Source organism: Nymphaea colorata, chromosome 2 (genome assembly GCF_008831285.2).
Source record: "Nymphaea colorata isolate Beijing-Zhang1983 chromosome 2, ASM883128v2, whole genome shotgun sequence".
Lineage (NCBI taxonomy): Eukaryota > Viridiplantae > Streptophyta > Magnoliopsida > Nymphaeales > Nymphaeaceae > Nymphaea > Nymphaea colorata.
This window is the reverse complement of record NC_045139.1, coordinates 34,173,064-34,196,688: the sequence shown is the minus strand read 5'-3', so window position 1 is coordinate 34,196,688 and position 23,625 is coordinate 34,173,064. Positions and strand designations below refer to the sequence as shown.

General features: G+C 38.8%; 1 protein-coding gene across 2 annotated transcripts; it reads right to left on the bottom strand.

Moving 5' to 3' along the window:
- Window positions 1–1,878: 1,878 nt before the first annotated feature.
- LOC116247061 (uncharacterized) lies at window positions 1,879–18,958 on the bottom strand. Of its 2 annotated transcripts, none has more exons than XM_031619010.2 (15): window positions 18,273–18,958; window positions 13,836–13,882; window positions 10,982–11,019; window positions 9,277–9,458; window positions 9,074–9,182; window positions 8,633–8,713; window positions 7,659–7,772; window positions 7,084–7,266; window positions 6,869–6,991; window positions 5,535–6,031; window positions 4,982–5,081; window positions 4,770–4,829; window positions 4,412–4,504; window positions 4,198–4,317; window positions 1,879–3,074 (listed from the first exon to the last, which is right to left on the bottom strand). In XM_031619010.2, the coding sequence occupies exons 4-15, from the start codon at window positions 9,348–9,350 to the stop codon at window positions 2,760–2,762; spliced, it is 1,869 nt and encodes a 622-aa protein (XP_031474870.1). In that variant the 5' UTR covers window positions 9,351–9,458; window positions 10,982–11,019; window positions 13,836–13,882; window positions 18,273–18,958; the 3' UTR covers window positions 1,879–2,759. The 2 variants fall into 2 exon arrangements, with proteins under 2 accessions (XP_031474870.1, XP_031474871.1); XM_031619011.2 differs by having other exon boundaries at window positions 9,277–9,454.
- Window positions 18,959–23,625: the final 4,667 nt, after the last annotated feature.

The window sequence follows — 23,625 nt, the reverse complement described above, 5'->3', positions numbered from 1 at the left end:
TTTAAATATCAATTTTTTTTTTTACAAAAATGACTTCAACTAAGGCATGATTTATATTAAAAATTTATATTAAATTAGTGTTTACAAACACATTAGAAGGTTCATGTTTTGTTTAAAACACTTCTTAACATGAATTTGAGAAGTCTGGTTTTTATCACTTACCCAAGTGGTCTGGTACTTATATATATATAACTGAACTGTTGGATTTCACCAGGGTTTTCACCCCAACATCCTTCCAAGTCCCCTCTCATTGCATGTTCAGCTCCTGCCATAGCAGACCCAATAATTATAAATAAATAAACAAGTAAAATGACAGAACCTAAAAGTTTATCGTAAAGAAAAAGAAAAAGAAATTTATGTAGTGCCTTCGAAGAGACACATTAAAGGACAATCAACAGAACAAGAGTTCCCAGTTTTATAAAAGATCCAAGTGGCCCTGCTTACCTGTTCCTCTGAGCCAGACCTTGCAGGACAAGAACCATGAAACAGCGGCTTGCCTCTGCATGAGCCGCAGGTCTGAGTATCTGCACACTAGAAAACAAGCACCAACTTGCGCTTCTGATTTTTCTTTCTTCTTTGTAGGAAGACGACATATGCGCCGAACCGGACCCAAGGGTCCGGAACAGTGGGTACAGCATCAGCTGTCACATGGGCATTCAATGCTTGAAAAACTAATAATAATCAAGTAGTCATAGTAATAAAACAAGGATATTTTCCCACAAACCATGAACTAAATTAAACCTGCGTTCTCATAATTAATAAAAAATAAAGCTCCAAGGGAAAATCATGACATTGATCCCGCACCTAGAAAAATGGAGCAGAAACACAGCATCTTTAGCCTCGCATTGCAATAGGAGATGGCACCTTTACAAAACCAATATCGGCGAGCAAACAGACCAAAGAAACTTGTAGATTCAGTCTCAATATATTGAATTATATTGAAAAAAATAATAATATCAGTGTGCTGTAACATATCCCTTTTGCAAGTATATCTTCACCTCTCTTTGAGGAGAGCTGCCTTCCAAGCAACATCTTCTCATGGAATTATGAAGTAAAAGTATCAACCCTCTCATGGAACTATTGACAGCAACTACAAGCATTACAAACTCTGCATTGCTCACCAATTCCAGCATGACAAACTGGAAATTCAAAAAACCTTCAGCCTTTGTCGACCTCTTTTAGAGAAAAATTCCACCAAATTTCCCGTCAGTCCTCACCTTATTCCCTATCCCCAAAGGTTGATGCAGGAGCCCGTTTGCCCGCTCAACATGCGTCTAGACTCTCGGGCCACGTTGAATGAACTCAGAAAGTCGTTTCACATGGCCACCCAATATAGTTGTTTCACAGTGCTTCATGTTGTGCAGACAAGGATGGGGATGAGTATCAATGTCGATGGACCGGCTGTGATCCCTGGAACTAAGCAGTTTTACAGTCAAATATGTAAGCTAAGACATGAAATTCATGAATAAAATATGGCCAAGTTTTGGGATAGAGGCTGGTACTATTAGGAGGCCACACCCAACTTTAATAACCTTTTTTCTCCTTGAAGTTCTATTCCTTAGCCTTCGCCCTACTAAATTGTCCCCAATTTGCACCTGGGCATTCTGTGATCACTACTTATAATCATCCGAGGAACCCATAGCCTGCCATCTTTGATTAGATGGACTAGAAGAAGTTATCCAAGAGAGGAAGAGAGAGAGAGAGAGAGATGAGTTACTGTCTAGCAAGGCTGATGAATAATTAGGTTCCGTAAATATTTACGTAGGTCTAAAGAATGACGTGAACAGCAAGCAAAATACTGTAGCTGCTGTGGAGCTTCCTCAATCATGGAGCAACTACGTGTTGGAAACCAAGAGCACAAGGGAAAAGAAGAGGAAATAGAAAAATTTAGAACTCTGAATGACTTCCATGCTGACAATTAACAATAAAAAGCAAACTATATCACCAAATATCCCCCAAACCAAAAAAAAAAAAAGCAACAACAGTTATATGACATTGAATTACAAATCTGCACCATGCTGCTCCCAAGCCGCACAATAGAAACAAGCAGCATTTACGTCAGGGCAGTGTGCATTTGTTAAATATAGAAAGAGAGACGAGTCTTGTTTTACAAAGATGGCACAACTCACATTATTATCTTTGTAATGCCCCTATGAACTGTACATAAACCAAATACCCAACTTTTCACAGGAGAAACAATGCACAGAACAGCACATCAAACAGACTGTAATCTGATTGGTGAATAAAGGAAATGCGCCTTCCGATGCAGAACGGAGGATGGTCCCATCTGTGCCATAACAGAGATCTTCACCACCAAATGATGACTGTACAGAGTTGACTGCTGGCTAGGAAGGAAGATCCTAGATGGAAGGGCAAAACCAAGCTCTTTTAAAAAGGTTAAGGAGCCTTGAAAAAAAAAAGAACTTTTGCTGTATGACACGTGACAAGGCAAACGACTTGGTTAGACAACAAGATAAATTGTCAAAGGTCAAGAAATGCTTGTATATGCAGAAGGGAGCAGAAGACAACAAAGAAATTATCCATGAAAAGCTGACTAGGAGCTTTGTTGTTTGAATTGCGCTAGCTCAAGGTTTAAACCGTTCCATTGGTCATGCGATCCAATTTTCCTGATTCATGAGTGAAAGAGGCCATGATGACTTGGAATGACACCGATTATTAAGGGTTCCTGCTTGTTTGGACGTGGCAGGAAACAAACAAGCATAACCTTTATGGAACTTGGAGGTAGACAGAAACGGTGCTCAGAGCAGATTTTCAGGTAGGAAGAGATATCGAAAACGAGAATCGAAAGGCACAATGGCACAGTTGCGATTGACAAGAAGGCGCAGCCGTCTCTGAGACATGCAGTCTTCTACCATTGCAGCTTGTTGAGGGGGGAGGAATTGACAAATCCAACCGGATAGAGAGGCATCATCAACCACACTTTTTGCAAAGCAGTGCAGCATTTTCGGCAGAAAGAGTTTGCCTTTTCTGCTCACACCAACTGAAGCACGAACATAATCCCTTAATGATTGTTGAAGCTCTTCTCTAACTTTTGCAGCAGTATAAATCCTCACCTGTAAAAACCAAGCTATTAATTCACATTACGTAAAAAAAATCTCTAAAATTTTTAATGGACATATTTTGCTTCCAGTGCCCAAACTATAAAAAAGTTCCAGAGTAATCAACAAGTCGCATAAGCAGAACCTCCCAAATTAATAAATCTAAATAAGAAAACAATGGCTATATTTTTTCAGACGGGATCCAACCCCTGTAATTACATATTAAAGTTACCACTGGTACGTAAAATATTCTTCAGACTTGCTTATTCAGTTTTAATGTGATTCATATAATCAGCAGGCACCCCTAAAAGTTTTACTGTCATCATGGCAAATAAAAAAATAAGTAAAATAATTTCAGATGAATAAACCAAAACGAAAAGACCATATCAGCTGCATAAACAAAAGATATCTAGAAAACATGATTTCATCAAAGAGGAAAGAAAACATTTTATTCCAACACCAAGAGCACCAAGAGCATGATGAGTATTTTCTCCAGCTCTCTTCAGTCTTCACAGTAGAAATATTTCATGCAAACTGCAAAAGTTGTTAAACCAGGTTGACAAGGAAAACTCATTTGCAGGAACAATTTCTCAACCACAATGCATCCTAAATTAGTGTCCAGTATCTTGGAGAAAATTTCCATTTGCAATTAATATATGACTAAAAGCACAGGTAGACTGGATACGTGCAACTTACTGGTAGTTATACAATTTCTTTTGCCTCAAATAGAGTAAAAAGGTAGGACTAGGCTACTAGTAACAGTTTTCTTACTCCTTTTGGCTAATAACTTAGGAAACAATAGCTGACTGAGTTTACTTTGCAAAGTGTAAACTCAAAAAAGATTATGTCCCACTTATTCAGACCAATTTCGTTGTCAGAGCAATGCACACTCTTGAATTCCACAAGTCAGCCCTAACTAACAGTAAGCAATCTAAGTGTCAGAAGTTGACAGACAAACATAATGCGCACAAAATGCTCTAAACAGATTGAGTAGAAACAGACTAAATTGACAAAATGTGAATCATGTGAAAACAAGAACAGCTGGACATATTATTAAACACCAAAACTTTTGTGTATACCAGTACTTGGCAACCCAGACAGAAATATGGATACAGCGAGTATATGCAGGAACACTTACTGCAGGCGAAGAATACATCCCAGAGCTGAGTGCAAATGTTACAAGTGGATCAGGACTATCAACAGAAAAGCTTCTCTGCCCTTCTGATGTCTTCAGCTTGTGAAGGGCAAGAAGCAGTGCCTAAAAATACCAAAGACGATGCCTATGGTTAGGTATGATCTTTTGTGATGAAACTATAGGGTATAGACCATGAGAAAGAAACAAGGACACGTACTGTTTGTGGTCTATGGACAGGAGGCTTCATCTTCAAAATCACATATTCAATAGCAGCGGCACTGAATGAGTGCCCCCCGACAGTATATGCTGCCTGAAAAAGTATTAACACATCAAAAAGATGTCGACCACTCTGTCATACTTAATTTTCAACATCAATTACATACTATATGCCCTTAAATAGAAAATTATCCATGGTGCAAGCATCAAATTATATAGGTAAATGAAGCTGAAAGCAACTCACAAGAACAGGTGTAAATAAATGCATATGTATCCTAGAGTTTATTGTTTCAAACTAACAACTTTGCCTGCCAAAAGAGCACATAAAAGCCTGGCTAGTTAAGCTAATTAAGCCATACCTTTTGCATTAGAGAGAAGAGTTTCAATTCACTTTTAGGGACTCCATATGCCAAGTAAGCCTACAAAAGGACCCACAGAACCAATTCATTTCTGATAATCCAAAAAAAAAAAAAAAATGTGCCTTAGTGAAGCAATAGCAGATTGTATCCTGTTCTGAGAAAATGTAAGCAAAAGAAGAGAAACACAAATGAACTCAAAGTAGAAAACGTACATGCATAATTAGGGCATTGTATAAGTTTATCCAGAAAGCCAGCTTCTCATCACAGCACAAATTAGTTGGATTCACTTTTGCCAGCTGCTCAACCAATGACCTAGTTTGTAAAATATAAATGACAAATATAAAAAACGTGACAGCAGCAATATGTAGTCCATCAAAATAGCAGATAATCATGAATAGGACAAATCATCTAACAAGGAAGCTCATAACAAGAATCTCAGTAGCAAAGTGCCATAGAGTTTGCAAACAGGCACAAGTGCAGTCGCACATAGAGGTGAAAAACCTTTGAATAGTCCTAAGCAAAATTCGGTGAGGATTGAGAAATCTGTGACTTTGTACTTCACAAAAACATATATAAATGAACATACAATTGTGCATCACTTACATAAATACATAATGTATATAAACTTAAGGTAAATATTCAAATTAAAAATGCTTACAAACTTCCATTCTTCATGGGCAATAGAAAGATCGAAATACATTAAAAATCAGAGTGAAGAAAATCATGAAATCTAAAATTGAAAAATGAAAAGTATAAGCCACTTACTTAAATTTCCGGAGTGCTCCAGCAGCATACTCTAGCTGTTGTTTTCCGACCGACATCCAAGAAACTTCGACAGCTGAACTGTAGTTTCCAATGTCTGCCCAACTGAGTTTTCCCCTCACTTTATAAGGATCAAATGCATTATCATCTCCAAGAACATCTCCACTACAATGCAGTTCAACTACTGGACTTTGGACAAGCGATACTATGGATAGCTCTGATGGTTCAGAAACTGATGACAGGGACGACGCAGACAGGTGTCCATGGGGAGAAGTTGGCAGCTGGAAGCTCTCTGCTGCATTAGACTTGGCTGAAAGATTAGACGAGTCTGCAAGACAAATATATATATTCTTCATGCACCGCACCATCTCCTCCGATAGCTGGTTAGGATGGTGCCAAAGACCCTTAACTGACATTTCCTTAGTAGGCCTCCTGGCCTTTAGATGTCTCAACTTTTGGGGCTTTTTATCTTGGACAGGGCATGCATGCCCTAGAGCACTCTGATAAAAAGCATCATATTAGTGACAACAGTCTGCATGCCTAGAATTTTAGTATTCAAAGACAAATAATCAAGCAAGTACCTGTAGGAAACAAAAGCCAACGGAATTAAAGTAACGGTTAATATCCATTTGGATAATAGTTGAGTACCACAAAAGCCACTGTCCAGTATACAATTTGTCTAGTGCTTGATTAGATGCCATGCACATACCCAGAAAAATGTAAAGTATTATAATATCTGCCTGTACATGCATCTCTTTACCTTCACCACCATGCCTTTTCTGGTGAACGTGCAGCTAGACTGGCAATTGTGTTTTCTTTGTGCCCCTTAATGAAACCATTAAACCCAGAATGTATGCATCTAATATCCAATATGCAATTTGAAATAATAAAATATAACCTAGTTCAACACCATGCCTTGGGAACACGGCCGGATCTATGGCCTGCATATGGTTTCAGAATCCCGCATTCATGTCTATTAGACATGGCACACATGTCAACTACCAAAAGGAACATGTATATAGAAAATAGCAATTCCTATGCATGGATAACAGACTGTAAAAAAGCAGGAAGAAACAAACAAGTTCCTCATAATGGACCGAAAAAATGATATGCACATAATTGCTGAAGGCAGATGATGAAAGAAAAGTAATTTGCCTTGGGTTATTTTTTCTGCATATGTAAATCAGCCTAGCATACATGCACAGAGGATCAGTGGACAAACAAAGCATGCAATAATTCCCCAAAAAAAAAACTCAATTTCTATCATATCTTGGTCAAATATTCAAAAGACACAGGAACAACTAATCTAAAGGTCAATTCAGATTTTGATAGCTAACCTTGCTTTCTGCATTCTCTCCATCACTGCTACAATGCAAACCAGAAGATTCAATTGGCAATACCTCTGTATGAGAATGGTTCATCCCTGTGAGGGACCAACTCAAACACTCTGATGGATATTCCTATATAAATAACCAGAGAAAAGACAGCAACTTATATCTCCAATATATGTCGAACAAACAGCAGAACATGTTAGTGAAGAATGATTACATACTGAAGTGTTCAAGCCATCAGGAGATGGCAGAAAATGAGAAGATGGTGACTGCTTCAAACGATACTCAGCTAGGCGTCGCTCATTTCTCTCCTGACTAAGCTGAAAATGCAAGGAAACCAGCTCTTCCTCAAGCTTTGAAACAGTATCCTCCAGTACAGCAATATTTTTCAGAAGGTCCTGGGCCTGCTCATGAAAACAGAGACAAATGTTGGCTGGAGATTTATAACCCACAGACACGCATTCATGCATGTGTGAAGGACATATGCATTCTTGCATAAAAACAAGTATATGTGCATGGATAGGTGAAGGGGAGAGAGAGTGAAAGAGACACTAGGAATTTATCCTTCTAGAATTCTATCTTGAGACGAGGTTATGGTTGACCTACTTACAGCTTTCTCATTCCACAAAAGAAAATCAGGTCTAGCCTATTTGGAATAGCTTACAACTTTTAAAGAATTGGAATTAGTACAGCAAAATAACAAATACAATTTCTTGTCCCATCTTAAAAGCTGGTCTGACAGAATAAAATATCCTATCATAGTTGTGTCATAATTCAACGAGATTACCAGGTTTACCTCATCTGGCAGGCAAGCCAAACAGGACAATGCTATAGCAGTCTTTCCGACAGCACTTTCAAGTGCAGCATGCAGTTGCATTTCACCATGCAGCTTCGCTTGCAAGTTTTTTATCTGTTAAAACAGTGCGTATCAACAAGCAGAGTAAGAAACAGCTTAAGTAGAAAAATAAGGTGGAGGGGCACAACTTGCTTATGCAAAAAGTGCTTACAATCCAACAGAACATTTTCATATAAATCTGAAGACCCAAAAGAGAAAAAAGCATATGGAGATACGAATTTGTAACAGAACACTATTAAAGCACCTAAAGCACTCTTAAATTAAAATATTAAAGTAGGCATAAAAAGTTGAAAACTTCAATTGTCAGAGCAGCCGAATGGGTAGTCTTTCAAGGTACGAATCCACAAAATGATGAAAAAATGCATTCATACACCTCAGATATGCATTTCCATTTCCTTCACATATTCAAATTCGTTCTGAGATGATGAAAATTTCAGAATGTTCCACTTATAACCCTAATCAAGGATGATAAAGGAAATACCAAAACTGGAGCCAGTAATTTCCATATAATATTTTATTTGTTAAGCACAAATGGATCAAGAAGCATCTAGACGTTAATGTTTTTGAATAACTTTGCCGATGCTCTCAATCCGTTACAGGACAGTAAGCAACTTTGGCTTTTCCAATTAAAGGCCACCAACAATTGCCACGCTTCGCAATTCCCAGTGACATAAAATGTACTTTAATAATCATCCCTTGTATCTAATATTTACAAATGATCTCATTGCAACTGAAAAGCGGAAAACTAAAGACAGGTTTGGCCAGTCACTAGTGCACGGAAACTGTCTACATTTTTACTTCTTTCTGAATTTTGAATTTTTTCCCAACATTTCCTACGAAGATCTTTTATTTGGTGACCGTATCTTCTCAACTTGAAAATTTATGAGAAAGATAAGCAAAGGAGATGCACTCACGTCATGTTCAAGCTGAAGCCTGTAGGGACTTGTGGTTGCATTGTCATCACTAACTCTAGATTCTCCAGAAGAAACTATCCTCTGCAAAAGAAGAACCCAATGTCAATCAATAATAAACGAACTTATCTGAGTATTTCAAACGAGGTAACACATTCTTTGAGTCTTCTACCATGGACTCATAACATGATTTTGCTAGAACGTAGGACCATTAATGATAAGGCTAAAAGGCAAAATGATCAACAGTACCCAAAAATAGCAACCAATTCAAGTGACTATAGGTCCATGGGACACCAACAGATCAAATCTATCGCAAATCGCAAACAAAGCAAGTTATGGAAGATGTAGATAATACGCCTAAGTGCATTGAAAAGCTTTATGGAAACCACACACTCATTACGGCCACAGAACCGCCCACACTATGTGTAATACGAAAATACCAACCTCCGAATCACAGCTGCACCAGAACTCTTCCTTGCCAGCAGAATTATTTTTCCCATCTTCGTTATGCAAGACACATTGGGAAGAACCTGTCGGTGGTGAAGATGTGCCTCTACCAAAAATACAGAAAAGTCGTTTTAACTTTTGAGCAGAGAACAGAACTTCACTAAGCAAGAAAGCGAAGACAAAGGCCTCCCATTACTTACAAGGTCATGGAAAATCCCAAACTAGGGGATTGGAACAACCCCTTGTAATGGATTTCAGCACTTAGGCAGAGCATTTACACTGTCGAACAAGTTAGGAAGAAAATTTCCGCACACAGAAGAGGAGGGATGACCACCCGTTGGTATTCAGTTGCTTTTGCATACCGGCAAAAAGAACTCGCTGGCTGAGATGATTCACATGTCAATTATGCAAGAATATGCAGTATGAAAATGAAAGCTGGTTCTTTGAACAAACGCTTGCTCAAAAGATGCAGAAGGACAGACAGGGACCGATGCCCAAAAAGCAGCAACTTTCTGCAAGTTGGTTCCCTCGAAAAGGAGAAACAGACCACAAACTAAATGTCCCAGGGAAAATCGCACCAAACAAATGTTGAACAAACGGAAAGTGAGGAGAAGAGAAAATAATTGCATATGGTTTTTTCTCAGTGGGCATTTTCAGGTCAAGGTAAAGGCCCCTCAGTGATTCAAAATTTTAAGTGCACTGTCCGTAACTTTTAAGAGCCGGTATACCACGCCATAAAAGCGAATAAGCAAATATTTATTGTTCTATTTCCAGCGTACTGCAGTAAATATGCGGGACGAGGGTGGAGCTAAACGACCCGGACAATGACGAGCACAGCGCCAGCTCAGACCCCACAAACCGTACCCCTTATAATATGTAAAATACATTAGGAGTCCAATGACCAAACAAACAGAAGCAGCCGAAATACTCGTTCCGCAAAGACAACTAGTGAAAAAGCATGGGGAGGTTAACCAAGTCCCCTCGTGTGCTGAAAATAGAAGATCCAGGAGACCCTCCAAGGCAAGATGTAAGGATGTCATAAGAGGTTAGTCGAACCACACCAGATAGATGATGTGTAAATTAATTTGAAATCTCTACAAAGAAAGGCAGGCCACAAGCCATTTCCATCGCAGACAAGGCAGCGAACCCGATACCGCGAGACAAGCTGGCAGAAGCAACGGGCCAGAGTTTCCCACCCGCCACTCTGTCATATAGGACAATATTTGCGTTACGCCCCACATGCTCGGTAGATAAGATGTGCACTCCCAAAGGTAGTGGAGAGACCCTGGATAATAAGCCCTCCCTCCCTCCCTCTCTCTCTCTCTCTCTCTCTCTCTCTCTCTAACTTCTCCGCAATCTTATTTCAACGACATATTTTATTCTTGACCATCAAACTAATTGCAATTACATGCACATAATTGTTTTTAAAAAAGTAATTTTCTGACGCTAACATCAACGCAATAGGCTATAAGACGTACTTAACAAATAAAGAAATAAGATGACCATTTATCCTTACAATGAGAGACAGACAGCCAGGTAGATGGACAGGTACAGAGAGAGAGAGAGAGAGAGAGAGAGAGAGAGAGAGTGTAATCGTTACTTTGTCTGCCAAATTGTACCTCTTTAAGACTATTTATGAACTAATCCTACAATAAGCTCATAACAATTTTTCTTAACAACAAAGCAGACAAGGCAAACACAAATGAAAAGGCATCAATTCACTTATAATCCCGCCCATTTTTCAACCCCGACATGCTCTCAAAATAAAGTGCACATTCTTGCAGTTTTTTATCATTTTAGTCGGCTGCATACGGAAAAAAATGCTACCGAACATGTGGCTAACTTAATGAGGTAGACAATACGAATACCAGAAATTCTAAACTAAATTACACAGAAGGGAAATACCTCCAAGCTCGGCACCTCTCTCGATGTCACTCGAAAACCTGCAATGAACGAATATGCCAATCAAGTGTCAGAAACTAACTGTTCGTCTAAACTCAAGGAAGTGCATGTGCGCAAGTCTGAAGGTTAATGATGGCAAGACCCCATTACTGTAACAGAATATTCCAATTGATCAAATAATTCAGACTTGACAATTCCACAGCTTTCTCAAGAGGGTGACATTCTATTCAAGTTATCTACCACCCATGATTCGATGCCCCCTTCCCCACATGGCGCTGGCATTTATCAGTTAATGTCAATATTTGGCGTCACACAGACACATGTGAGAGAGGGAGCGAGAGAGAGAGAGAGAGAAAAAACTCGGGTCAAATAGAAAAGCCGCAACAATATATAATTCGAGGATGGACCAAAAAAAAAACCTAGTTTAATGGAGAGAAAAAGAGGAAAAATATAAGCCACTAACAAAAGAAAATGGGTCTCACGTTATTTGTCTTGGGAAACAAAAAAATGAAGGCCTATAGATCTCAATTATTATTCAATCAGATTTGTGGCCATGAATTAATGAACTCAGACAACAGCCCAGATCGGTTCCCACTTGCATGACAGTGCACGAGTAGGGCAGGAAGATTTAAGAGCTGGCCAAAAATCATTATCAATTTCAATTATTAGGATAACGAAAGAAGTTAAAGATAGTAAAAAATTATTATATCATCTAATTGGAAAATCTGAGAGCATATATCTCAATTATTAAAGCGACAATAATGAAGAGTAGCATTAATGAAAACTGACGAATTTCTTAATTGAACAACATTGCCCAGATAAACCGTACTGACACTTTCCACAACAGAATTTTCGTAGTGAGCATATCCTCATATATAACTGGAATCCTTTTTTTTTTTGGAAAATTACCATGCAAAGATCACGATAGAAATATAAATTTAAAAACAAAGAACTCGTGCATTAATAGCACCTTATGATATTACAATAATTCACAGTGTTTCCCAGTACATGCAATCATACAGCGAGATCTTAGAAAATCTTGACCATACTTGTGGCGGTGGTAACGAGACAACCTGACAGAACTCCAACCCTATTCCAAATCGGGTATCCTTTTACCTCCACTGTCCTAATAAGGATAAACCATGAAAAATAGTTTCAGCTGCCTCACGCATTTTTACATCTCATTAACATTGAAAATACACCCAGAGAAAAGAATGACCGAGTATAAAAATTAATCTCGCAACTTACAGATTGGGGCCATATAGAGATCTAGTGGAGTCAGGCTAGTGTGTTAACAGATCTGTCAAGTGAACATTAACGGAGGTGTTTGGTTACTTCTGATCCAACATTCAAATATGTGACAGCTTTTTGTTGATGTGACGAAAGCTTGACAGTGAAAACCATGATTCATCAAACTAATGAATTAATTCATCAATTCAGATCGTGAAAACCTAAACCAAACTAGCTCCGAGATAATCGATGTCCTTTCATAAGTCGATTCAGACTAAGGGGACACGCCGACACAGTTTATAGTTGGATTGTTCAAAGTTTGGCCGATAAGCTCCTTCCAGACATTGTCTGGTATGGGACCACGCTACCGAACCAAACGCCATCGAGCAAATAAATATCACACGCTTCACACTTCACGCCCATAATTTTTCACCAGTGGCAAGGGCGACGGGGACTGAATGCTTTCGTTCTAGGAAAAAAGTAGAGACTCAAAACATCAAATATTATAATGATAAACCTAGTTGGTTTCACCAACTTTACAGTGAGCAAAGCCATATCATCATTTATTTGCTGGACAACCAGGCCCACCAAGAAGCCAATCATTGTCACATCCATTATAAATGAAGAAAGCAACTCAAAGCAGGTAACTGAATAGGCCAATAGGGCATGGACTGGGGAGATTCCAAACGTACTCAAGGTTTTAAGAAATGACAGCAAAAAGTTTGATAACGCCGAGTACCTAGAGATGCAAATAGGTCGAATGTAGCTAGTATTTTCTCAATATTAACCACATATGGATACCATGTACCCGATCCCTTTGTCTCCCTTCTCTAGCCCTTTGAATTTTGGATTCCTGCGCAATATGGACGCTACGGCTGTATAGTTCTTTTTGCCCTTTTTTTTTTTGGTTCTCTTCCAAATAGGCCGCTGGACTAGCCTGTCTGCTAACCTAAGTAGCAAGTACATGGAGTATACTTGAGACGCACGTACTACTTTTCATATAAGGGAGCAAAACGGAAGTGCTTCTTCCTCATATGGCCATTCATCCATGTGATCAACGGTCATATTACCAGCAAAAACCCTGGGCCATGGCCAAGTTGATCACCCTCGAGACAGGACCAACCCCTCCCCCAAAAAGAGTAAATAATTTTGCCAGCTAGTCCAGTCCCGGGACAGCGGCATCTAAAAGCACAGCAAAATGGAGCCAAAACCGCTCAAATCAAGTGATAGGACAAAACGCAAATATTTGTGTTCTTTTAAATCACCGACACTATCCATTACCCATTCAGCAAAACGGTGAGGGACCATCTGGAAAACAATTATTCACAAATAAGAAAAGACACTCGATATGTGGCAAGATAACAAAACCAAGCTCAGTTTTGGATGCTTGATCAGATAAATAAACAGTTTTAGGACTCGAGCACCTATTTTATTGTATTGTTCCGCCAAAAGAATGCCTCTTTTTGAAATCGTTTTCGATCTAAAAGTTTCCCGGCACAAAGGGCGGCGGCTATTTCAAACGCCCAACATCCGTTGCGTTCTTGTCGAACGCCTGCGCCGGACCCAGCTAGAATTCACGGGACCACGGCCGCAGCATAGGGAGAAAAAGAGAGAGAGAGAGGCGTACCTTCGACCGGATCACCGCACTCCTTTTCCCGAGGCAAATTTCTGCACCTGCAAGAGCACGGTAAAGTCCGTTCACTTGTGGGTCGAAAGAGAGGGGCAAAGCGAAGAGAAGAGAACAAAAGGAAGAGTTCCGAGTACATGTGCTGACAGAGAAAACTCGTAAATGGCAAAGAGAGAAAGGAACCAGGCAATGCGATGGCCCTCCGGAGGTAGGCATGAGGCAACCTCACGAGACACAGAGCGCTCGAAGCAGTGTGAGGCCAAAAGCGACTTTTGCATGAAAAGATTCGGCGTCCTTTCTATACACTTGACTTGACGCTTTACAAATCTGGAATTTTTAGCACCATCTTCGAGCTTTCAACTTCACAGCTGAGCCTATGGTCACTTGGCTATTCTCGTCCCTCGGGGAAAGAAAATGGAGAAAACTAAGAAAGTCCCCCACCTTCAGTCTTACCTCGTAAGCCATTGAAATATCCAATCATACACGGCCGATCTTTTTCCGCAAAAATTCAACATTTCAGAATGAAATTCTAAATTTCTCGGAAATTTGATCCAACCGCTCACTACACCTTCGAGAAGTATTTCAAAATTATAGCGAACGCTCCTCCAAATGTACAACTTTATTTAAAGATCAAAGTGGTTTTACCATTGTTTCCGTCGGAAGAGTTTTGCCACTTTCAAGAAATGAAATGCATTTCAAAAGGTATCTATCACATTAAAATATAATTGGTGTTAAAATGATAGTATTATTTTACTTATATGACAACCAATATGGCCACATACCCGTCCGTTTCATCACCTATGGTGGTAAAAAAGTGTCCCAGATCTTTACCAAGGCTTCGGCCCTAGCAGGCCACCTAATAATGAACCTCAAACTTCAAAAACTAAACTAGGGTTGCATTTGATAGCCTTTGATCTTGCATCTAAACTCTAAAGCTGTAGAAAAAAAAAATGCGTTTTAGGAGATCGATCTCAGTAGCATGGATTTTAATTCATGCTATATGTCAAAAACTATGGATTTAAAGTCAAGGAGAGGTTCAACATTAAATCTATGGATTTGGGATCCCCACGGATCTCAGATCCACGAGATCTGAAGTGAAACAATGCAATCTAAGAGTAGAAATAGTAACTGAAATCTGCATTTAGACCTTAAACAGGGAAAGAAACAAGAACAATGTAGCATCCGTATCTGCTGTGGCAGATTCCCAAGACCATCAAAGATAAAGATGCGGTTTATTTATTAGGCCATCAAATCCAGATCATTGTGACAGGCTTGACGTAGGCTAGAAGCAGGATTCCACTATGCGTGACACTAGATCCAAACGGTCCGGATTGGATCATATTGATATCCAATCCTACCGGCACAAGTGGCAGGGTGCAAATGGATCCAGTTTAGTGTCGGTATAGTTAGTAATCTCATTACTTGGACTCAGATGGGCTGAGGACTGGATCACCGGGTCAAAGAGAGTTGACTTGGTGACTCGGCTAAGTTAGATTATAATTTTTATAGTACATTTTTTATATATAAAAAGAAAAAAGCAAGTCTGCCAATGCTTTATGTTCAGCTTTCATCAGCTACAACTGAATAAGGCATAATATAAGTATTTGTATATATTAAATAAAGTTTGTGATATCACAAATTAAAACATAACAAAGTTTAGTACTCAACAACATATGACAAAAGAAAAGATGCAATCAATGAATAGACGATCCTTGTCGAGTAAAGAGGCTCATGACTTGGATCGACGAGTTTGCCAACTATGGTTCTTGGGGTTTGAAGTAACCCGGCAACGAAACCATAAAATGAAACTCAAAGACCAAGGATCAATGGCGGACTCATCGTCTAGGCAAAGTCACCTTCGAAGCGCAATTGACAAACTCAAACGCAGGACCACATGTTCACGGCAGGTCGAGCCCACACGTTAAAATGCAGGACCCAGCAGACACGGTTGGATCTAGAAAAGCTATGTCCAGCGAAGTACAGGACCCCAGCAGACTTGAACAGGTGTGGGTCAACTCTAAAGCCCAAAAAAAGCTCCGTCCATCTGGGTAAGAATTTTTTAGATTGAGAAGGTCAAAAGTTTCAAACACCCCGTGGCATGCGCTAGCCGTAAGTGCTGTGAGTTGTCTAACTTACAAAAAAAAAGTCAAAAAGCTCAACCCACAAGGCACGGGCACGCACTTGGACTAATGGAACGTCTGGCCCTATAAGCTGAAAAGTTTAAATTAAAATTGGTCAAAAGCTAGATCTCCACCAGGCAAAACCTCCTAAAGCTACGCCAACCTGGCCAAATACTTTTTCGGTTGGAAATGGCCATAATTCAAAGGAGGAGCATGTCCCGGAGGTTTAAATCTTATTTCCCCTCCAACTGGCTTTGAAAAAAACAATAACTTTGCGTCCTGGAAATATATGTTATTTAAACATGTATGTCCTGGAAATATATGTTCTATAAACATATATTATATAACCACCATGGAGTAATCAAGTTTCCGAAATAAAACTTAGGGGGTGCTTGGATGACAGTGCAGAACCAGGTTTTGGGAAACAAAACCTGGTTTTGTCCCAAACACCACTTCATTCAAGAGTGTTTGGATGACATTAAACATGGATTTTGTCAAAACCTGGTTGTCATGAAGGGCCAGAAAACCTGCTACCGTCTAGCTTTTTCAGGTAAAGTTAATTTTTGCTTCTAAACAAAGCTTTTCAGCTGTCATCCAAACCAAGTTTATGAAACTGGGTTTTGAAACAGGTTTTCAAAAACTTGGTTTTCACAAAACCAAGTTTGTTGATGGTGTCATCCAAACGCACCCCTAGTTTTGTCTCCAAAACTAAGTTTTTGGAATGTTTGGATGGCACTAAAAATGGGTTTTAAAAAAACTCAATTTTGTTAAAGCCAGGAATGAAAAACAAGAACCCTTTTAGGTTATTCAAAAAACAAGGTTTTAGGTATATCACTCAAACAAATAAACCACATTTTCAAAACTCATTTGTAATCTTAGTAAAACTAAATTTCATAAAACTGGGCTAGATGAGTATGTCAACCAAACGCACTCTATATGTTTAGTACAAGAAACATAGTGTGCTATATTCAGTATTTAGTTTTCATCTATTGGGAAAAAAGAACATGATACTTTTTGAAGCATACATTCGAAAAAACATGTATTCCAAGCTGCTGTTTAAGGTTCATCCATCTCATTAAAGAGTTTTTTTTAATTGGAGAAAGTCAATGCTTGAACACAACGAAGTACGACTAAGCTCATGGCTTACATGCTAAATGTCTGGCTGCCAGAAAACAAGTAAAAAGGAGAAGGATCGGCTGGACCAAGCCAGCGTGAGGTGAGGTCGGGCTGAACCTACCGGGCCCAGCGTTGATCTAGCCAGGTCTCACTTCCGATACCTTTCTGGCGTCACAACGAAATGCACTTTTTCACCAAGGCCCACAGGGACCATCTGTGACTCTAATTACGCAACTGACTCGATGGGAACCAGAGAAAATGTGAGCACCGAACGCACATCAACGTCAATGGCGTTACAACGATCCCAACCGAACAGTCTTGGGTTCGAATCCCAGGAGCCCCATTCCCAACAGCTTCGTTAGTTGCTCCCCACAAAAAGAATAGAAGACAAGATCTTTTTAACTTGAGAAACGAAGAAGAATAATTTTAGAGACTAGAAAAAAGAAAAAAAGTAAGACCACCTCGAGTAAGAGGCAACCAAATTTCTCCTACCAAGAAAGAAAAATCATCATGGAGAATCACGGGAAAGCAAAATTTACTTTATTAAAAGAACGTGACAAAATGGAAAAGCATAATTGATTCCTGAAATCCCAAGAAAAAAAATATACGAATCCGAGAACGCTTCTTGTGATTAATTTTGCTAGACGCAAATTAAATGCGAAACGTAGGAGCCAAACTTTGTTTTTGCTAAGAAAAAGACAAACGCATGGAAAAGGAGTTCGTGATCTTGAAAGTTCGCGATCACAGACAAACGGAAGAATCCATCGACGCCAAAACCTTCATCATAACAACAAAAAGAGAAAAAGCAGAAAGTTGTTCGGGAAATTTCTTCATCATTCAAGCATTATTTCTTCACCCTTTTTTCAACTTTTTTGAATCCACCGCAGAACACTTCATTTTCCATTACAAAACAAAATAGAAAGAAAATTTCGGTCTGAAATTTCAGAGATCGGATTAAGAAGCAGAAGAAGTACCAGAGAAGACCTCATTTTCACAGAGAACGTTCACCAATCACGAAAACAAGGAAACTGACGATGAAAAACTACACAGAGACTGCGCTTCCACTCGTGAAAATGATTATGGAAAAAACCGCAAAAGGAATCCACGGAAATCACAAAGGCAAAAGCTGGAAAGCTCGTTTGCTCACGAATGCAAGAAACGAGTCGCAGCGCGTAGGGCGCAAGAAACGGAGAAATTTTACCTCAAACGAGACGCGTTGAGCCAAGATCCGCCGCACCTGCCGTCGCCGGACCATAAAACCCCGGGGAGATACGCGATCGCCTCCGAATCCAGCCGACGGCTTCAGAATTTGTTTCCCTTCCCTCTCCGATTCAAAAATCAAAAATTTCCGTGCCCCGATGTTCCGGATTCCCTTTCAAATTTCCGGACGGAGGGAAAACGGCCTCCGGGAGGCACCAACGCCAGCGCAACTGAGGAAAGCGTTAAAAAAATGTACCAACTTCCCCCGTCTTTTCTCTCCGATCGATTCTGATTCCCTTCTCTCTCTCGCTTGCTCTGTCCCTCTCTCTTCTGCGATAGTGATCTCTACTCCCTCTTCGTCGCTACGTGCAGAAGCTGTCTAGGGTTTCTTTTTTTCTCCTTCTCCCGAAAGCGGAAAATGACAGACGGAAAAGGTCGAAGGAAGGGAAGAAAACAATGGAGCTCCCCTTCTTCCTTGCCGTTTAATTAATCCCGAATTATGGACGACTTCTCGAGCAGGGAGTCGGGCTTGGAGTGGGCGCCATTTCCGAAGGAGACGGCAGAAGAGAGAGAACGAGCGAGAGGAAGGCAGAGAAGCAAAGAGTGACGCAGAAAAGGTGAAAGCAAAGGGGGAAAGGGGCAAAATGAGAATTAAATATTTCTCTCTCCTATGTTTGGACTCGCCGGTGAGGAGAGAGGGTGTCGGAGCTCCCGCTGTTATTGAATGCGGTTGACCCCTGCCGGCGATCAGGCTCCTTTAATGTGAATTTTCAATTCAAGGTCAATTTTTTACTATAATTTTACTAGGCGCTGCATTTTTATTTTTCGGGATCCGGTCCGGTTCTGGTACGATCGTGAGGTCAATGGAAATTGAGGGATAAGAAAAAAGAACTCATAAATGCGAGCTTCTGTTGGAATTAGGTCGATATAATAGGTGCTTAATTGAAAACGTCCACCGGGTAGATCAGGTCCGTGGGAGGCAATTACGTATAAGCTTGGGCATTTGGTTCAGCAAGGGCTCGATTCGATTAAACTAAAATATATGTAAGTATAAATATAATTAATTATAATAAAATATTATATTATATATATAAATAATAAAGTAAATATAAAAATATTATCGAGTTCATTCGAACTTATCGAGCCCAATCAAGTTGAGAATCAAGCCCATTCTTTAGCCGTGCTCAAGTCTTGTCAACCTGACCGGGTGCCCACTAACTTGTCTCAAACGACATAGCTCAAGTGCTAGGTTTGGGAGGAGGATGCACCGAGGTTCGGCAAGATTGTGCTCATTGTAGACCGCCATGATCAATCTTTCACTGTTTAGAAAAGGAAACTACTTTGTCCATGTGCAGGATATCTTGCCATAAATTGTAATTATTATAACATTATCTATAAGTGAACAAAATATTGTTGGGGAAACTAAATTCCAAGATAATGTTCTCCAAGCTTACGATGCTGAAGATCGTAAGCATTAATCATACATTAAATTACATTTAAGAAGAGATTTTATATCTCTACAAGGCAATGGCTGGGTATATGGAAATGAAAGGGTGGGCATGTAGTATCTAAGGCGCTCCATGAGGCTCCGACGAGAGTCTAGATGCAGTCGAAGGGAAACGACGGCCCACCCACGTGATGCTCATAGTCAGTCGAGTCACTGGCCCCTGCACAATTGGGGAGCTACCAAGATTTTTTATTTTTTGAAAAAAAAAAAAATTGTACATGGCTAACAAACTTTTGTATACTAAACTCGATCAGAATCAAATGCAATGACACGAATCATGTCTTGAGCCTCTTTAACAAGGAGATGCATAATGAGTAAACATCACAACCAAACTGTTGCTACATTTACACTTTAATAGCTAAATTATATATATATATATATATTATCGTCAAATATTGAATACGATTCCACAAGATTTATTTTTGTTCAAGTAACGAATTCTGAAAGAATCTTCTGATCAATCCAGAGAGAATTTTGATTTCATTAGTAACGAAGATTTTGAATATCACACATTGATCAATCAAATCAAAGAGAGATTCAACAATTAAAAGATATATATGTATATGTGTGTGTGAGAGAGAGAGAGATAACTGAAATCTTCCAGCTATATTGAGTTCTATCTAATCACAGCCATTGATGCATTGAGCGAGATGGTTCTTTTTTTTTTTTACCAAACCAGAAATATGTTTTGGGCAAGAATTTTTGCATATGTATTCACCCAAACTTTCTTGATCGCTAGTGGTTTGAAGATGGCAAATTAGCAGTGGATTTATGTAATTCAAAAGTTCAATTCTAAATCCTATCCAATTAGGACTATCTATCCCCGCATTGATAATTCGCTTCACCTGATCACATACACGGAAATCCATACGACCCTAAACGCGGCTCAAACTCGAGGATCCAATTAAAAACCCAACCCGTTTCACTTCGGAGGTTTATTAGACCTTGAAACTAAATAAAGTATTCTATAAGTCAGAAAATGTATATGTTTTTATACAGTCTACTTCAATTTTACACATCCAGGAAACAGAAGTATTTTTGCAACAAAGACGGAAGCACTGCGGAAGAGCAGCCCATCTACAAAAAGCAACAGTGGAACAGTGGCGGAGTCACTTATAGGTTGGTGTGGGCAGTTGCATATACTAACTTCTCAATTTTCTTTCATTTTTACATTAAAATAGTTTAATATTTATTTGTTATACATGCAAGTGCCCGTTCATGTATGAAAACATGTGACTACATAGCACGCACTTGGGTTTGGTGTGAACACCACAAATGGAGACCAAAAATGTAGTCAATATCGCGAAGAATAAAGAAAGACTGTACATGCGGCCGTGAACATAAGTCTAACTTAAATCACAATGCAAGATTTCAAGAAATGACATGTCTAGCGCCCACGCCAGCCACACAGTAGCTCCGCATTACAAACCCTAATGCAACAGAAGAGAATTAATTATACATTGAAGCAGTTTCATTGATGTATTCAACATTTGGCAAGCATATTCTATGTGGCAATGTATCATCTGCTTGTCCTGTCTCAGAGCATATATGTGTTCTATTCTATTCGAGTAACGTACTATGCATATCATAACAAACTAATAAAAAAAAAAAGGCAATTCTTTGATAACCTTAAAACATATATATACCCATCACCTTTATATGCATGAGGATCACATTAAAAAATGGGTTGTATATGCATCATGAAAGCGCCACAACCAAAACATTGGGGCGCATGAATGAGATATCCGGTCCACTCAAGAATAATGTCCAGCCAGTAAGCGTTGTTGTTTGCTGAGTGAGTACTTTAAAAAAATTATATCAACATGGCAGGGAAACCAAATATCCAATCCCCACATCAAATAAACTAGAAATTTTGCCAATTGTTGAGAGGAATGACCTAAAAATGCATTAGAGAGTCCATGATAAGCAGATCAAATGTCCAATCTAAAATAAGTAAGTAACATGTATAATCAGGGGGAGTAGAACGAGAATTTTTTTCAGGGAGCCAAAAGATCTAACGAACTTATCTGGGTATTTGGAAGTGGAAACTTCAGAACACAAGGCATTAGGGCCGGCAGGGGTCTTGGTTCGCCTTCAAAATTTCAAAAAAAAAAAAACAAAAACAAATTTACATGCTTAAAGATTTTCATTTAGCCTGATATAAAAATATTGAAAAATTATATTTCGGCTTCTATTAAAATTATGAAAATTAATAAAAAATATATAAAAATCATTATCAGATATCGGGCTCACCTGGGCCGGCCTGATAACAAGTCCGGCCGATTCGAGCACAGGCCGAGTGGGCCTGAGTACACCCCTGGAGGCTTACTTTTGTCACTTTCATATGTGTCCAAAGTGGTTTGACTTGTCGTGTCTCCCTCTCTCTCTTACTTGAACGGGTGGGGTTGCAAAAACCCACCAATTTTTATGAAACTTCAAGAAAAGAAACCTCAAACGGAGCAATTAACGAGGAGATTAAAATTAATCCCTGTTTAACTAAGTTAATCTCAGTTTAAGTAGAGTTGATTCTTGATTAGATAATCATTAAACATGCCCTAATCACGTTTAATAACACTAATCTCATGATTAATAAATATTTAGTTCCTCAACTGACTTTCAGCCAAATTTCATTCGAGTGTTTGGTTAATTCCATTCAAGCACCACTCTGTTGTTAAAATTTGCTCTTAGGTTTTCTAGAAATCAATTGACGGTTTGAGAAGCCTGAGTCCAGCTCTATCTAACAATCCCAGTCTCATTAACAAGTATCAAAACACTAGGTGTTAGTGGTTAAGAGAGTCTAGGGGCGAATCCAAGGGGGCATGCATGGGCCCACCTCAATTTTTTTTTTAAAAAAAAATTACCTCTAAATTTTAAAAATTTTTAGTTACCCTATATAAAATTTTTGAAAATGATAGAAATTTTTAATTGTCCTATATAAAATTTTTGAAAAATGATATTTCGAATCGTGTCAAAATTTAGAAATTTTAATTTAGAAATTTTAATTCAGCTTCTTCACGAAAAATTTCTAGCTCCAACCTTGAGAGAGTCTATTCACTAATTCACTACAAGACCCAGTAAAACACGATAAAAATCTTACCTGAAATATTATGATTTTGACACCTCCATAATTTTTTATTTATTTACATTAAAATGCCGATTAAAATTTAAAAGTTAGGTCATCACTGCCTCATAGCGAAAAAATTTCTGGCCAATCATGTTGATAGTCAGTTTCAAAAAGATCATATAATAGATATTAAATATCAATTATAAAAGCCAAACTTTTTTTATGACGTTCAAAGGAAAAAAAAAAGGAAAAATAATAAAACAAACAAGTATTATTAAACGAAATTCCTTTTGAGTATATCTAGAAATATTGGAAAACCAGCTTGACTTCCATATGTACAACTTAATTTTAGTAATTTGATATTGGAGTAAATAGTTTATAATGGTTCTTATAAAAATACTGTCTAATAGTTACCTATTTTTCTATATAAATTGATAAAAAGGTTGACGGATTTAGGCGACTATTACTTATGACCATTCCGCTAGTCAGGTTCAGATGTTGAGATCATAACTACTTTGATTTAGAGGTTAAGTAATCTGATTGCGCAAGTTGAATTGTATTTCCTTTAACTGACTTGGATCTCACAACTTAGTTTATATTTTGACATTATTGGATAGCATAGATGAGGTAAGCATGGCCACAAATCTAAAATTTGTAGTCTTAAAGAAAAAATAAAGGAATTGTTTTTTTTTTAAAGATATTTTTTTGTAGGTCTGGGAAGAGGCCGAGCCGCCGCCAAGAACCCAATACCCGGATCGACTCGAGCCCTATAAAAAGTGACCC

Excerpts from the sequence above, each read along its gene's own strand:
- LOC116247061 (XM_031619010.2), bottom strand. The coding sequence starts at position 9,350 with ATGCTCTGCCTAAGTGCTGAAATCCATTACAAGGGGTTGTTCCAATCC. Across the intron at positions 4,830-4,981 it reads ACAATGCCCTAATTATGCAT|GCTTACTTGGCATATGGAGT; the intron begins GTACGTTTTCTA and ends GTCCTTTTGTAG. Across the intron at positions 4,318-4,411 it reads CTGTCCATAGACCACAAACA|GCACTGCTTCTTGCCCTTCA; the intron begins GTACGTGTCCTT and ends TGGTATTTTTAG.